The 16,501-nt window shown below is 65.5% G+C and overlaps 1 protein-coding gene across 2 annotated transcripts in view; it reads left to right on the top strand.

The window, feature by feature from the left end:
• Positions 1 to 2,447: 2,447 nt before the first annotated feature.
• BMP1 (bone morphogenetic protein 1) overlaps positions 2,448 to 16,501 on the top strand; it is a 35,438-nt gene continuing 21,384 nt past the window's right edge. For both annotated transcript variants that reach the window (XM_077789255.1, XM_077789256.1), the window contains exon 1: positions 2,448 to 2,645. In XM_077789255.1, coding sequence (XP_077645381.1) covers positions 2,507 to 2,645 — 139 coding nt within the window. In that variant the 5' untranslated portion in view covers positions 2,448 to 2,506. The remainder of the gene's footprint in view (positions 2,646 to 16,501) is intronic.

Below are 16,501 nucleotides of genomic sequence, written 5' to 3'. Positions count from 1 at the left end.
TGCTCATCCTGTTCCTGGGGTGCTCGTCCTGCTCCTGGGGTGCTTATCCTGCTCCTGGGGTGCTTATCCTGTTCCTGGGGTGCTCATCGTGTTCCTGGGGTGCTTATCCTGTTCCTGGGGTGCTCATCCTGCTCCTGGAGTGCTCATCCTGTTCCTGGGGTGCTCATCCTGATCCCAAGGTGCTTATCCTGTTCCTGGGGTGCTCATCCTGCTCCTGGGGTGCTCATCCTGTTCCTGGGGTGCTCACCCTGATCCCAAGGTGCTCATCCTGTTCCTGGGGTGCTCATCCTGATCTCAGGGTGCTCATCTTGTTCCTGGGGTGCTCATCCTGATCTCAGGGTGCTCACCCACCCTCCCCAAGGTGTTCATCCCACTTTTGGGGTGCCTGGCCACCCTTCCTGGGATGTTTGCCCAGATTTTGGGGTGCTCCTCCACTCACCTGACTTTTCTAGGGTGCTCATCCTGTTCCAGGGCTCCTTGCCCCCCATTCCCAGGGTGCTTTTTTGGTTCCTGGGGTGCTCATCCTGTTCCTGGGGTGCTCTTCCAGCTCCTGGGGTGCTCATTCAGTCCTTGGGGTGCTGGCCAGGATTTGGGGTGCAGGTAAGGGGTGAAGAAGCAGCCGCAGAGGATCGGGAGTGCGGGACCCGGAGATTCGGGGCTGGAAAATTTGGGAATGTGGGAGCGGCGATGGGGGTGGGAATTTGGGGTGCCGGGGCCAGCCATGGGCGGCGGGGCCGGGTCATTTGGGGGTGCTGGGGGACACCGGGTGACACCGGAGGGGACAGACGGGGTTGGGAGATGTGGGATTTGGGTCCTGGGAGTATTGGGGGGCCAGGATGGATCCAGGAGGGACCGGGAGAGGCCAGGATCAGGACCGGGAATATGGAACGGGAGCGAGGGAGGCCGGGATCGGTACCAGGGAATGGAACAGGACTGGAGGAGGCCGGGATTGGTACCGGGAATACGGAACGGGACCAGGGAGACCGGGATCGGGACCAGGAATGGAAAGTACCAGGGAGACCGGGATTGGTACCGGGAATACGGAACGGGACCAGGGAGACCGGGATCGGGACCAGGAATGGAAAGTACCAGGGAGATCGGGATTGGTACTGGGAATAGGGAACGGGACCAGGGGAGAACAGGATCAGTACCGGGAATAGGGAACGGGACCGGGGGAGAACAGGATCAGTACCAGGAATGGAAAGTACCAGGGAGATCGGGATTGGTACCGGGAATACGGAACGGGACCGGGAAGAACAGGATCAGTACCAGGAATAGGGAACGGGATTGTGAGAGACCGGGATCGGTACTGGGAAAATGGAACAGTACCGGGGAGACTGAGATCGGGACCAGGAATGGAAAGTACCAGGAAGACCGGGATTGGTACCGGGAATAGGGAACGGGACCGGGGGAGAACAGGATCAGTACCGGGAATAGGGAACGGGACCGGGGGAGAACAGGATCAGAACCAGGAATAGGGAACGGGATCGTGAGAGACCGGGATCGGTAACGGAAAAATGGACCAGGACCGGGGAGACCAGGATCGGTACCGGGGAATGGAAAGTACCAGGGAGATCGGGATTGGTACCGGGAATACAGAACGGGACCAGGGAGACCGGGATCGGGACCAGGAATGGAAAGTACCAGGAAGACCGGGATTGGTACCGGGAATAGGGAACGGGACCGGGGGAGAACAGGATCAGTACCGGGAATAGGGAATGGAATCGTGAGAGACCGGGATCGGTAACGGGAAAATGGACCAGGACCGGGGAGACCAGGATCGGTACCGGGGAATGGAAAGTACCAGGGAGATCGGGATTGGTACCAGGAAAAAGGAACAGGACTGGGCGAGACCGCGATCGGTACCGAAAATGGAACAGGACTGGAGGAGACCGGGATTGGGTCTGGGAATATGGAATGGGATTGGGGGGACCGGGATCGGTACCGGGAAAATGGAACAGTACCGGGGAGACCGGGATTGGTACCGGGGAATGGAACAGGACTGAGGGAGGCCGGGATCGGTACCGGGGAGACCGGGATTGGTACCGGGGAGACCAGGATCGGTACCGGGGAATGGAACAGGAGCGGGGGAGGCCGGGATCGGTACCGGGGATATGGGCCGGTACCGGAGAGAGCACGATCGGTACCGGGGCATAGGAAACGGGACCCGGAGGGTGCAGGACGGGGCGGGACGGGACAGCCCCGGCCCGGGGGGTGCAGGAGCGGGCCCGGCGGCCGCGGAGGGCCGGGAGCGGGGGCTGCGGGCCCGGTCCCCGCCGCGGCCCGTCCGTCCCCGCCGCCCCCCCGGCGCTGGCCCCGCTCCGAGCCGTGCGCCCGGGGCTGCAGGGGCCGAGCTCCGCGCTTGAACCCGCCCCCGCCAGATCTCATTTCCCTAAAAAAAAAAAAAAAAAAAGGGAGAGAGAGAGAGGGAAAAAAAAAAAAAAAAAGGCGAAGAAGGGAAGGAAAGAGGGAAGAGAGGAGGAAAAAAAAAACGGCGGCCGGAGCCATGGCCGGGCTGCGGAGCTGCGGGCTGCTCCTCTGCCTGCTCGTGGCCCGGGCCCTGCGCTTCCCGGACTATTCCTACGTGCTGGAGGAAGAGGAGGAGGACGAGGAGCCCCTGGACTACAAGGACCCCTGCAAAGCCGGTAGGAGCGGGGGGATGCGCGGCGGACAAAGGGGAGCGCGGGGGACGAGTGCGGGGCTGAGTGCGGGGTGAGCGTGGCGAGTGTGAGTGAGCCCCGCACGCACTTCGGGCTCCGCACGGCGGAACTCGGCTCCGCCGGCCCGGGCCCGGGAGTGCCGGCCGCTCGGGCTCCGGGAGGAGCAGCGGCCGGTCCCGCTCCGGGATGCATCTGGTTGTACTTAGGGTGAGGAGCAGGGGGGGCTGGCCCGGCGCCCCGCTTTCCTTGCCCGGTCCTGGCTGCACTGGCAGCTGTCAAAGGCGGTGGGGAGCCCCCAGCCCCACATCCCAGCCCCCTTCTCCATCGCACGCCAGCACAGAGCCGGAGCCATCCTGCACCCCCATCCCTGAACCCGCACCCCTGAACCCGCAGCCCCATCCCACCCCGCACCCCCATCCCGCCCCCCGCATTCTGCACCCCCATCCCTGAACCCACACCCCCATCCCAAACCCCACACTCTGCACACCCCATCCCTGAACCCACACCTCCATCCCTGAACCCAAAACCCCATCCCACCCCCCACCCCTGAACCCACACCCCCATCCCGCCCTGCACCCCCATCCCGCCCCCCACACTCTGCACCCCTATCCCTGAACCCGCACCCCCATCCCTGAACCCACAACCCCATCCCACCCCCCATCCCTTTACCCACACCCCCATCCCGCCCCCCGCATTCTGCACCCCCATCCCTGCACCCACACCCCCATCCCACCCCCCACACCCCCACCCCTGCACCCACACCCCCATCCCACCCCCCACCCCTGCACCCCTTGGTTTTCTCCCTCTCCCCCAGCCCGCAGCCAAAGCTCGTCCCCCTCGGGACACCCGGGAGGTGCCACCGCGGGCTGGGGTCCCCCCGTGCCGGGGACAGGGGGTTCGGAGCTGCTCCCCAGCTTTTGGAAGAGCTGGGAACAAACTGGGTGCTGGGTTGGGGGGGGGGTGGGGGGCAGCACCGTCTCCCAGCGCGAGCTGAAGGGGATGGAAGGATTTGGGGAGGGGGGAAACTGAGGCACGGGAGGGCCGCGCGGGGCTGAGCCCGCTGCGAGGGCCGGGGTCTGGCGCGGGGGGATCACGTTTCTCTGTGCTGGCATTGTCTGCGCTGCGAGGCGGCTGTTGATAGAACTCTGTCTACACGAGGGCTTTTTTCTGGCCAAAAATCCTTCCCTTCCTGCCCTCCCGGGCTGAAACAGCAGAGCTTGCAAAACCGTCCGGGCAGAGCCGGCTGGAGCCTTCCCTCCGCTCCCGCTTCCTCCGGCTCCTCCGCCCGCTCCACGAGTTTTCCGCCGTCTCCTCTTCGCCACCCGGGCCCGGTTCTTGCCCCCTTTCCCCCCTTCCCGTGCTGCCTTTATGAGATCCCGATGGGATTAATTGAATTACGGGAGTGGGGGGCGGGATCAGGCCCTGCCACGCACGGAGCGAGCCGGGGATTCGCCCTCGTTTGGCTCCGCAGGACCGAGATGATGAAATTCGGTTTTCCGAGGAGCCGGAACCCCCCGGCATCCCCCCGAACCCCACCCCGTTATCCCGTGCCAGGGTTGGGTTCAGATTTGGGGTGTTGAGATTCCCCCCCCGCACCCCCACCCCCGGGATCTGGGCAGTGCCAGAAATTCGGGATCGGTACCGGGAATACGGAACGGGACCGGGGAGACCTGGATCGGTACCGGGGAATGGAACAGAACCGGGGGAGACCGGGATCGGTACCGGGGAATGGAACAGGACTGGGAGAGACCAGGATCGGTACCGGGGAATGGAACAGGACCGGGGAGACCGGGATCGGTACCGGGGAATGGAACAGGACCGGGGAGACCTGGATCGGTACCGGGGAATGGAACAGGACCGGGGAGACCGGGATCGGTACCGGGGAATGGAACAGGACCGGGGGAGACCTGGATCGGTACCGGGGAATGGAACAGGACTCGGGGAGACCTGGATCGGTACCGTGGAATGGAACAGGACTGGGGAGAGACCAGGATCGGTACCGAAAACAGAACAGGACCAGGGGAGACCGGGATCGGTACCGTGGAATGGAACAGGACCGGGGGAGACTGGAATCGGTACCGGGGAGAACGGAACAGAACCGGGGCAGACCAGTATCGGTACCGGGGAGGAGGGAACAGGACCGGGGGAGACCGGGATCGGTACCGTGGAATGGAACAGAACCGGGGAAGACCGGGATCGATACCGGGGAATGGAACGGAACCGGGGAAGACCGAGATTGGTACCGGGGAGAACAGAACAGGACTGGGGGAGACCGGGATCGGTACCGGGGAGAAAGGAACCAAACACCGAAATTCCGCCACCTCCGTGGCTCCGGGGAGGGAAAACACCGGCAGAGGGATTTGTACTCCTGATGCCAGAGGTCTCCTGAGGCCACCGGCTGCCCGCGGCTCGCCGGCCACCCCGGTGATGCCACCCGTCCGCAGCGGTGCCAGCGGAAGGGGAAGAGCCTCCGGTGCCGCCGCGTCGCTTCCAAAGATGCCAAAACGGGAAAACCGCGGGGAGACGCAGCCCTTGGAGCAGCCCCGGGGCGGAAGGAACCGCCCGTGGCCCCGGTTTCCCTTCACCCGGTCAGGTCTCGGTGCCCGGGAGCAGCCGCCGGGTCAGATCCGGGTCGGATCTCCGGTTGGGAAAAGTGGGGCTGGAACGGCTCCCACCGCCCCGAGCCGCGCCGGGCCAGCGGCCCCGGGGCTCGGTGTGGCTCATCCCGGCCATCCCGGGGCTCGTTGTGCCTCATCCCGGGGCTCCTCTGCCTCATCCCGGGGCTCCTCTGCCTCATCCCGGCCAGCCCGGGGCTCGCTGTGCCTCATCCCGGGGATCGTTGTGCCTCATCCCGGGGCTCCTCTGCCTCATCCCGGGGATCGTTGTGCCTCATCCCGGGGCTCCTCTGCCTCATCCCGGCCATCCCGGGACTCCTCTGCCTCATCCCGGCCATCCCGGGGCTCGCTGTGCCTCATCCCGGGGCTCGCTGAGCCTCATCCCGGCCATCCCGGGGCTCGTTGTGCCTCATCCCGGGGCTCCTCTGCCTCATCCCGGCCAGCCCGGGGCCCGCTCTGCCTCATCCCGGCCCGCCCGGGGCTCCTCTGCCTCATCCCGACCATCCCGGGGCTCGCTGTGCCTCATCCCGGCCAGCTCGGGGATCGCTGTGCCTCATCCCGGCCCGCCCGGGGCTCGCTCAGCAGTTTTGGGGTGCGAGCCGGGACCCCTCGGGTGCCCCCAGCAGCGGGGGTGGGGGATGGAACCCGCCGTGTACCCCGGCTCAGCTCCACATCCACATTTTGGGGTGCTTGGTTAAACTGGGGGACTGAAACCCCACCCTGCCCGGCATTCCATCACCCATGGGGAGGACAACACGGGGGGTAGAGATTTTGGGGGTCACACAGCCCCCCAGAGTGGGATTTTGGGGGGATTTTCCATCCCAAACTCCCATGGGGAGCTCAGCATCAGCATGGCAGAGTCTTTGGGGGTCACACAGCCCCCCAGAGATGGTTTTTGGGGGAATTTTCCATCCCAAACTCCCACGGGGAGCTCAGCATCACCTGCGTGGCAGAACCACGGGACACACGGGTGGGGTTGGGGGGTCTGAACTCCCTTTTCCCGGCTGCAGGAGCTCCCCCAGCCGTGCCTGGAGTTCTCCAGCCGCTGGGATTTCACCTAGATTCCACTTTCCAGGCGTAGCCAGCCCGGGCTACTGCTTGCAGTCACACTTGTCAAGCTGCCCAAAAATATTTTCCAGCCGTTTTATGTCACTTATTCATGCAGGCTAAAAAATCCACCCGCGGAGCCGGCGGGAGGCCTGAGGTTCAGGGCTCGGCAAACTTTGGAAATCTCCAACCCGTGCCGGGGTTTGCTTTTATCTTTGTGTAATCACCCGTTCGGCTCGGCGGCATCCTCCGGCGGGGGCCCGGGGTGCCACGGCGGGGTCGGGGGGCTCGCTCCCCGCTGCCCTCCCTCCCCCGGCTCCTGGGAAACGCCTCGGCCGCTGATTCACGCCGCCGGGTCGTGCCCAGGGGGGAGACGCCGCTTCCTGAGCCTTTATCCCGGGGCTGGGAAACGCAAATGGCCGGGAAGGAGCCGGGGAGAGCCGGGGAGAACAAAGCGGCCGAGAGGGGGGGACGCGGGGAGACGAGGGAGGATGGCTCGCCCTGGGGGTTTCCCCAAAATTTCTCCCGGGGATGGGTGTTTTCCGGGCGGCATCGTGTCCTCCTGCTTGCCCGTGGCTCTGCTGAGGATTTTTGGGGGTCTCTGGAGAGAAAAAAGGCTCCCGGTGCGTCCCCCCGAGCCGTGGGAGGCGGAGGTGCCGCTTATCCCCCGGCCGAGGGATGCGGGAGGTCGCTGCTGGCGAATTTGGGGTGGCAAAACGCGCGTGGGGACGGCGTGGGGACATCCCGAGATGCAGGAGACAGAGCAGAAACCGGGACAGAAGATCCAGGGATGCCCCACGCGTGTGGAGCTGGGCGCCAGGGCCCATCCCCAAATCCATTCCCCGTCCCCGCTGCCACCAGGCTCCTCTCCAAAGTGACAACAGCCCCCACGACATTCCCGTGGCACTGCAATTCCCAAATAAACGCACGTGGGGACGGCGTGGGGACATCCCGAGTTGCTGGAGACAGAGCAGAAACCGGGACAGAAGATCCAGGGATGCCCCACGCGTGTGGAGCTGGGTGTCAGGGCCCGTCCCCAAATCCATTCGCTGCCACCAGGCTCCTCTCCAAAGCAACAACAACCCCCGCGACATTCCCATGGCGCTGCAATTCCCAAATAAACGCGCGTGGGGACGGCGTGGGGACATCTCGAGATGCCGGAGACAGAGCAGAAACCGGGACAGAAGATCCAGGGATGCCCCACGCGTGTGGAGCTGGGTGCCAGGGCCCGTCCCCAAATCCATTCGTTGCCACCAGGCTCCTCTCCAAAGCGACAACAACCCCCGCGACATTCCCGTGGCGCTGCAATTCCCAAATATTTTCCTTTCCAGCAGCTCTCCCTTGCGCAGGGACCGGCGCTCTTGGCCCGGGATGTGTTTTCCTCGGTGACCTGGGGATCAGAGGGGATTGGGGACCTCCTTCCGTCCCGGGGCTCCGGCGTGCCCCGCTGTTGGCATCCTCCAGAGCGGATGTTTGGGGGGGATTTTATTTTTATTTTTTTGGGGAGGATTTTTCCCAAGCCTTGCAGGAGGCTTTTTCCTCCCTTTGCTGTCACGGAAGAAGAGGACCAGAAGGAAAAGGCTCCGCTGGAGTGCTCCAACCATCCCTCCCCCTCCCAAACCTCGCACCGGAGGGAATTCGGGATTGGGATCGTTGACAGAGGGAGGATGCGCCTCGCACCGTTGGGAATTTGGGATTGGAATCATTGGCGGAGGGAGGATGCACCTCGCACCATTGGGAATTTGGGGCTGGAATCATTGGCGGAGGGAGGATGCTCCTCGCACCGTTGGGAATTCAGGATTGAGATGCTCCTCGCACCGTTGGGAATTCGGGATTGGGATCATTGGCAGAGGGAGGATGATCCTTGCACCGTTGGGAATTTGGGGTTGGGATCGGTGACGGAGGGAGGATGTGCCTGAACCAGAGGGGATTCGGGATTGGGATCGTTGGCAGAGGGAGGATGTGCCTCGCACCATTGGGAATTCGGGATTGGGATCGTCGGCAGAGGGAGGATGTGCCTCGCACCATTGGGAATTCGGGATTGGGATGCACCTCGCACCGTTGGGAATTCGGGATTGGGATTGTTGGTGGAGGGAGGATGTGCCTCGCACCGTTGGGAATTCGGGATTGGGATCACTGGCAGAGGGAGGATGATCCTCGCACCATTGGGAATTCAGGATTGGGATGCACCTGAACCATTGGGAATTCGGGATTGGGATCGTTGGCGGAGGGAGGATGCGCCTCGCACTGTTGGGAATTTGGGGTTGGAATCATTGGTGGAGGGAGGATGCACCTGAACCGTTGGGAATTCGGGATTGGGATCATTGGCAGAGGGAGGATGATCCTCGCACCATTGGGAATTCGGGATTGGGATCGTTGGCGGAGGGAGGATGATCCTCGCACTGTTGGGAATTCGGGATTGGGATCGTTGGCGGAGGGAGGATGCTCCTTGCACCATTGGGAATTCAGGATTGGGATGCACCTCACACCGTTGGGAATTCGGGATTGGGATGCACCTCGCACCGTTGGGAATTCGGGATTGGGATGCACCTCGCACCGTTGGGAATTCGGGATTGGGATCGTTGGCGGAGGGAGGATGCGCCTCGCACCGTTGGGAATTCGGGATTGGGATCACTGGCAGAGGGAGGATGCTCCTCGCACCGTTGGGAATTCGGGATTGGGATCGTTGGCGGAGGGAGGATGATCCTCGCACTGTTGGGAATTCGGGATTGGGATCATTGGCGGAGGGAGGATGCTCCTGAACCGTTGGGAATTCGGGATTGGGATCATTGGCGGAGGGAGGATGCTCCTCGCACCGTTGGGAATTCGGGATTGGGATCGTCCCTCCACCTCGGGTGTCGCGCTGGAGCCTCTCTGCCTTCCCCATCCGCTGGGTGCTGGCACGGCCCCGGGCATCCCAAAAGCTCCAGCTGCGATAAGGATGCTCCAGGCGGGAAGCAGGAGGTGGGGGACGGCCGTGAGGGATATCTGAGCTCTTGGGGGTCGCCCCGTGGCTTTATCTCCCCGTGCCTCAGTTTCCCCACGCCTGCACAGGGGCCGTGAGCTGGCCTGGCTCCCAGCCTCGGCCTCCGAGGTTTGAATTCCGGCTTTGTGCCTGCTGCGCTGCTCGGAAGGGGCTCTGGGAAAGCAAACACTGCTCGGGCCGGCGTTTCCAGGCTGGCTGCTCCCCCTCGCTCCCCCGGCGGCGAGGGGCACCGGGAGAGGGGCTGCGCCGGGCCGGGGGCTGCACCGGGGCTGCTTCCCCTCCGTCCTGTCCTCGCTGTCCCGGGGGTCTCCCTGCGGGGACCCGGCTGCTGCCCCCAGCCCCCAAAACCCGGGATGCTCAAACCCCGGGATGCCCAAACCCCGGGATGCTCAAACCCCGGGATGTCCAAACCCCGGGATACCCAAAGCCCGGGATGCTCAAACCCCGGGATGCCCAAACCCCGGGATGCCCAAACCCCGGGATGCCCAAACCCCGGGATGCCCAAACCCCGGGATGCCCAAAACCTGGGATGCTCGGCACCCTCCCACCTCCCCAGCCCATCCCTGCCACGGGCAGGGCAGACCCTCGGGGCCAGGGGACCCCCCCAGAAAAGACCCCCGGGGCCAGGGGACCCCCAAAGCAGAGGGCAGGGCAGACTCCGGGGCCAGGAGACCCCCCCAGAACAGACCCCCGGGGCCAGGGGACCCCCAGAGAAGACCCCCGGGGCCAGGGGACCCCCCCAGAACAGACCCCCGGGGCCAGGGGACCCCCAAAGCAGAGGGCAGGGCAGACCCCCAGGGCCAGGGGACCCCCCCTGAGCCGACCCCCGGGGTCAGAGGACCCCCAGAGTAGAGGGCAGAGCAGACCCCCGAGGCCAGGGGACCCCCCAGAGCAGACCCCGGGGCCAGGAGACCCCCCCCAAAGCAGACCCCCGGGGTCAGGGGACCCTCAGAGCAGAGGGCAGGGCAGACCCCCAGGGCCAGGGGACCCCTAGAGAAGACCCCCAGGGCCAGGGGACCCCCCCAAAGCAGACCCCCGGGGTCAGGGGACCCCCGGAGCAGAGGGCAGGGCAGACTCCGGGGCCAGGAGACCCCCCCCAGAACAGACCCCCGGGGCCAGGGGACCCCCCAGAACAGACCCCCGGGGCCAGTGGACCCCCAGAGCAGACCCCCGGGGCCAGGGACCCCCCCAAAGCAGACCCCCGGGGCCAGGGGACCCCCGGAGCAGACCCCCGGGGCCAGGGACCCCCCCAAAGCAGACCCCCGGGGCCAGGGGACCCCCGGAGCAGACCCCCGGGGCCAGGGGACCCCCAGAGCAGACCCCAGGGCCAGGGGACCCCCCCAGAACAGACCCCCGGGGCCAGGGGACCCCCCAAAGCAGACCCCCGGGGTCAGGGGACCCCCGGAGCAGAGGGGTCCCCCTCCCGGGCCGCGGCCCCGCTCTGCCGCGCAGCTGGGCCGGCGTGCGGGGGCGAGGGGCGGTGCGAGGAGCATTCCTGACATATTTAAAGCTCCGGGAGCCCGAGGGACGCTGCTCCGGTGGCTCCGCGGCTTCCCAAACCCCGGGCCCAGCCGGGCCGCGCCTATTTCGGGTCTCGCTTCCATCCCGTGCCCGGCTGGGGCAGAGCGGTTCCGTCCCTGCTTCCTGCCGCATCCCAAATCCTGCCGGCGGCGGGAGGGATGCTCGGGGATCGCTCCGGGGTTTGGTGAAGGGAGCGCTGGGCTCCGGGAGGGTTTGGGTGGATGGATGGAGATGAGAGAGCTCTGGAGGCTGCTCTTGGGATATCAGGTTTATTAGGGATGGAGAAAGGTCCTGCTTGGAGCTGCCGGACTGGGATGGGGAGGGGAGACAAGAGGATGCTCCAGGAGAGGGTGGGAGTTCCAAGAGAGCCGGGATTCCAAGAGAGAGGAGTTCCAAGAGAGGAGAAGAAGAAGAAGAAGAGGAGGAGTTCCAAGAGAGGAGAAGAGGAAGAGGAGGAGGAGTTCCAAGAGAGGAGAAGAGGAAGAGGAGGAGGAGTTCCAAGAGAGGAGAAGAAGAGGAGGAGGAGGAGTTCCAAGAGAGAAGAACAAGAAGAGGAGGAGTTCCAAGAGAGGGGAAGAAGAAGAGGAGGAGTTCCAAAAGAGGGGAAGATCCAAGAGAGGGGAAGAAGAAGAAGAAGAAGAAGAAGAAGAAGAGGAAGAAGAAGAAGAAGAAGAAGAAGAAGAAGAAGTAGAAGAAGAAGAAGAAGAAGAAGAAGGAGAAGTAGGAGAAGAAGAGGAGGAGTTTCAAGAGAGGAGAAGAAGAGGAGGAGGAGTTCCAAGAGAGGGGAAGAAGAAGAGGAGGAGGAGTTCCAAAAGGGCGTCTGGCCCCTCAGAGGGGCTTCAAGGTGGACTGGAACAAGACTTGGGCCAATGGGGTCACAGACTCCTGATGTTTCAGGGGAGGGTTACAGGTGTGGGATGAACATTTTGGGGCTTGAGATGGAACAGTCCATTTGACTTTTGGACCTACCTGTAGGTAAGGGTGTTGTCCATCCAGCGGGGAGGATTGTTTCCATCCTGGCTGTACTATTGGGAATAATTCTATTTATCCGTCCTTCCCACCACTTTGGGATGCTGGGATGGAGCTGCTGGAGCTCGGAGGGGATCCTGGGCTGGGCCCACGCTGCCCACAGCGCCCTGGGAGGGCTCCTGGCACCCACGCAGGGATGGGAACCCTCCTGCTCGGGAGCCTGCGAGCACCTGTGGGACACGGCTGTGGGGATTTCCCACCTGGTGCCTTTGGTGGGATCTTCACTGGGGTGAGGGTCTCCTGTCCTTCGAGCCCTGCTGACACCCACAGGAGGATTTTTCCCACCCTGTTGTGGGATCTTCACAGGGATGAGGGTCTCTCCTGCCTGGTGGCCTTCATGGGCTGCTGAGACCCACAGGAGGATCTTTCCCCACCTCTTGTGGGATCTTTACAGGGATTAGGGTCCCTCCTGTCCTTCAAGCCCTGCTGAGACCCACAGGAGGATTTTTCCCACCCTCTGGTGGGATTTTGGCAGGGATGAGGGTCTCTCCTGCCTGGTGTCCTTCATGGGCACCCACAGGAGGATTTTTCCCACTCTCTGGTGGGATTTTGACAGGGATGAGGGTCTCTCCTGCCTGGTGTCCTTCATGGGCACCCACAGGAGGATTTTTCCCACTCTCTGGTGGGATTTTGGCTGGGGTGAGGGTCTCTCCTGCCTGGTGTCCTTCATGGGCACCCACAGGAGGATTTTTCCCACTCTCTGGTGGGATTTTGGCCGGGGTGAGGGTCCCTCCTGCCCTGCAGCACGCACGGAGCCTCCCCTGCCGCGGCCGGAGCTGGAATCTGACCCCGCGCTGTTTATCCGCCGCCCGCCCTGCCAAGGCTTCCCCGGGGCTGTGTTTGCTTGTCCCGGCCCAGCGGAACGCCGCGTTCGCTCCCCGGCCAGGTTTATCCCCTGGTTTATCCCCTGGTTTATCCCCTGGTTTATCCCCTGGTTTATCCCCTGGTTTATCTCCTGGTTTATCTCCTGGTTTATCGCCTGGTTTATCCCCTGGTTTATCCCCTGGTTTATCCCCTGGTTTATCCCCTGGTTTATCCCCTGGTTTATACCCTGGTTTATCCCCTGGTTTATCTCCTGGTTTATCCCCTGGTTTATCTCCTGGTTTATCCCCTGGTTTATCCCCTGGTTTATCGCCTGGTTTATCTCCTGGTTTATCCCCTGGTTTATACCCTGGTTTATCTCCTGGTTTATCTCCTGGTTTATCCCCTGGTTTATCGCGTTTCTCCTGCAACACGCTTCCTAACCTTGGCGGGGCCCGAGGTCAGGCTCATCCCAAAATCCCAGCGACGCCAGAGAGCTCCGGCCCGGCTCACCTTGCCCGGGGGGATGCTGAGCTCCTGCATCCCGGACCCCCGAGGGGCATCCAGGGAGCTCCGAGCGGGCAGGAGGTGCCCGTGGGGTCGGGATGGGTTTGGCCCGGGGTGCCAGGGAAAAACTTTGTTTGTCCAAAACTTCAGCCCCGCGGTTGCATCACCGTTCCGAGAAAAGCCGGCGCAAAAAGTCAAAGAGCGGAGAGGAGGGGCTGAGCCAGCTCCCGGCTGCCAGGGGGAAAAGCTCCGCGGAGCAGCGCCCGCAGGGCTGGGTGGGCTCCGGGGGGTGGCACGGGTGGGCAAGGATGGAGCTGGCATGGTCCCCCCGTCTTTTCTCCACTCCCGACTGCTCCGTGCCCCACGCGTGGCCTTGGGGCTGGCGTCCCGCTGGCACCACAGCCTCCCTGTTGGCACCGCGTCCTCAACCTGGCACCGCATCCTCAACCCTGGCACCGCATCCTCAACCCTGGCACCGCGTCCTCAACCTGGCACCGCATCCTCCCCCTGGCACCGCATCCTCCCCCCGGGCACTGCATCCTTCCCCTGGCACCGCATCCTCAACCCTGGCACTGCATCCTCAACCCTGGGACCGCATCCTCCCCCTGGCACCGCATCCTCCCTCCGGGCACCGCATCCTCCCCCTGGCACCGCATCCTCCCCCGGTACCGCATCCTCAACCCGGGCACCGCATCCTCCCCCGGTACCGCATCCTCCCTCCGGGCACCGCATCCTCCCTGCTACAACCGCATCCTCCCCCTGGCACCGCATCCTCCCCCTGGCACCGCATCCTCCCCCCTGGCACCGCATCCTCATCCCTGGCACCACATCCTCCCCCCGGCACCGCATCCTCCCCCTGGCACCGCATCCTCCCTGCTACAACCGCATCCTCAACCCTGGCACCGCATCCTCCCCCTGGCACTGCATCCTCCCTGCTACAACCGCATCCTCCCCCTGGCACCGCATCCTCAAACTGGCACCGCATCCTCAACCCGGGCACCGCATCCTCCCCCGGTACCGCATCCTCCCTGCTACAACCGCATCCTCCCCCCGGCACCGCATCCTCCCTCCGGGCACCGCATCCTCCCCCTGGCACCGCATCCTCAACCTGGCACCGCATCCTCCCCCCAGGCACCGCATCCTCAACCCGGGCACCGCATCCTCCCCGGTGGCAGAGGGTCCCCCTCAGTTGCAGGGGGTCCCCCTCACTTGTAGAGGGTCCCCCTCACTTTCAGGGGGTCCCCCTCACTTGTAGAAGGTCCCCCTCACTTTCAGGGGTCCCCGTCTCTTGCAGGGGGTCCCCCTCTCTTGCAGAGGGTTCCCATAACTTTCAGGGGTCCCCCTCACTTTCAGGGGGTCCCCCTCACTTGTAGAGGGTCCCCTTTGCTTGCAGAGGGCCCCCCTCACTTGTAGGGGGTCCCCCTCATTTTCAGGGGGTCCTGTCATTTGCAGGGGGTCCCCCTCACTTTCTAGGGGTCCCCCTCTCTTGCAGAGGGTTCCCATAACTTTCAGGGGGTCCCCCTCACCTGCAGGGGGCCCCCCTCACCTGCAGGGGTCTCCCTCACTTGTAGGGGTCTCCCTCACTTGCAGGGGGTCCCCCTCACTTGCAGGGGTCCCCCTCTCTTGCAGAGGGTTCCCATAACTTTCAGGGGTCCCCCTCACTTGCAGGGGTCCCCTTTGCTTGCAGAGGGTCCCCCTCACTTTCAGGGGTCCCCCTCACTTTCAGGGGTCCCCCTCACTTGCAGGGGTCCCACTCTCTTGCAGGGGTCCCCCTCATTTGCAGGGGGTCCCCCTCACTTTCAGGGGTCACCCTCTCTTTCAGAGGGTCCCCCTCACTTTCAGGGGTCCCCCTCACTTTCAGGGGTCCCCCTCTCTTGCAGCAAGTGACAGCAGCGTGGCGGCCTCCCCAGGGAAGCCCCTCGGGGATCTTCCCAGAGTCTGGGGGCTTTTGTCCAGCAGAGACCCCCCAAAACACCCCACGTGTCGCCTCATCCCACGGGTGAACGGGGAGCGAGTGGGAGGAGGACGTGACTGGAGCCCGAAGCACCCCGGAATTTCTCAATGCCACACTCTGGGCTCGGCCCCGGCGTGTCCGTGCAGGGATGGCTGCGGGGGCACCCCCGGGCCCCGGGGCACCCATCCCGGCCCCGGGGCACCCATCCCGACCCCGGGGCACCCATCCCGACCCCGGGGCACCCATCCCGGCTGCCGGGCCACCCCCGGGCCCCGGGGCACCCATCCCGGCCCCAGGGCACCCATCCCGGCCCCGGGGCACCCATCCCGGCTGCCGGGGCACCCATCCCGGCCCCGGGGCACCCATCCCGGCCCCAGGGCACCCATCCCGGCCCCGGGGCACCCATCCCGGCTGCCGGGCCACCCCCGGGCCCCGGGGCACCCATCCCGGCTCCGGGGCGCCCATCCCGGCCCCGGGGCACCCATCCCGGCCCCGGGGTACCCATCCCGGCTCCGGGGCACCCATCCGGCCCCGGGGCATCCATCCCGACCCCGGGGCACCCATCCCGGCCCCGGGGCACCCATCCCGGCTGCCGGGGCACCCATCCCGGCCCCGGGGCATCCATCCCGGCCCCAGGGCACCCATCCCGGCCCCGGGGCACCCATCCCGGCCCCGGGGCACCCATCCCGGCCCCGGGGCATCCATCCCGGCTCCGGGGCATCTCCCGGGCCCCGGGGCACCCATCCCGGCCCCGGGGCACCCATCCCGGCCCCGGGGCGCCCATCCCGGCCCCGGGGCATCTCCCGGGCCCCGGGGCACCCATCCCGGCTGCCGGGCCACCCCCGGGCCCCGGGGCACCCATCCCGGCTCCGGGGCATCTCCCGGGCCCCGGGGCACCCATCCCGGCCCCGGGGCACCCATCCCGGCCCCGGGGCATCCATCCCGGCTCCGGGGCATCTCCCGGGCCCCGGGGCACCCATCCCGGCCCCGGGGCACCCATCCCGGCCCCGGGGCATCCCCCGGTTGCCGGGCCACCCCCGGGCCCCGGGGCATCCATCCCGGCCCCAGGGCACCCATACCGGCTCCGGGGCATCCATCCCGGCTCGGGGGCATCTCCCGGGCCCCGGGGCATCCATCCCGGCCCCGGGGCACCCATCCCGGCTCCGGGGCACCCATCCGGCCCCGGGGCATCCATCCCGGCCCCGGGGCACCCATCCCGGCTCCGGGGCACCCATCCCGGCTCCGGGGCATCTCCCGGGCCCCGGGGCACCCATCCCGGCCCCGGGGCACCCATCCCGGCCCCAGGGCACCCATCCCGGCCCGGGGCATCTCCCGGGCCCCGGGGCATCCATCCCGGCCCCGGGGCACCCATCCCGGCCCC

This window comes from Lonchura striata, chromosome 32, assembly GCF_046129695.1.
Source record: "Lonchura striata isolate bLonStr1 chromosome 32, bLonStr1.mat, whole genome shotgun sequence".
Lineage (NCBI taxonomy): Eukaryota > Metazoa > Chordata > Aves > Passeriformes > Estrildidae > Lonchura > Lonchura striata.
Note: the sequence above shows the minus strand (reverse complement) of the source record. Positions and strands in the feature narration are given on the sequence as shown.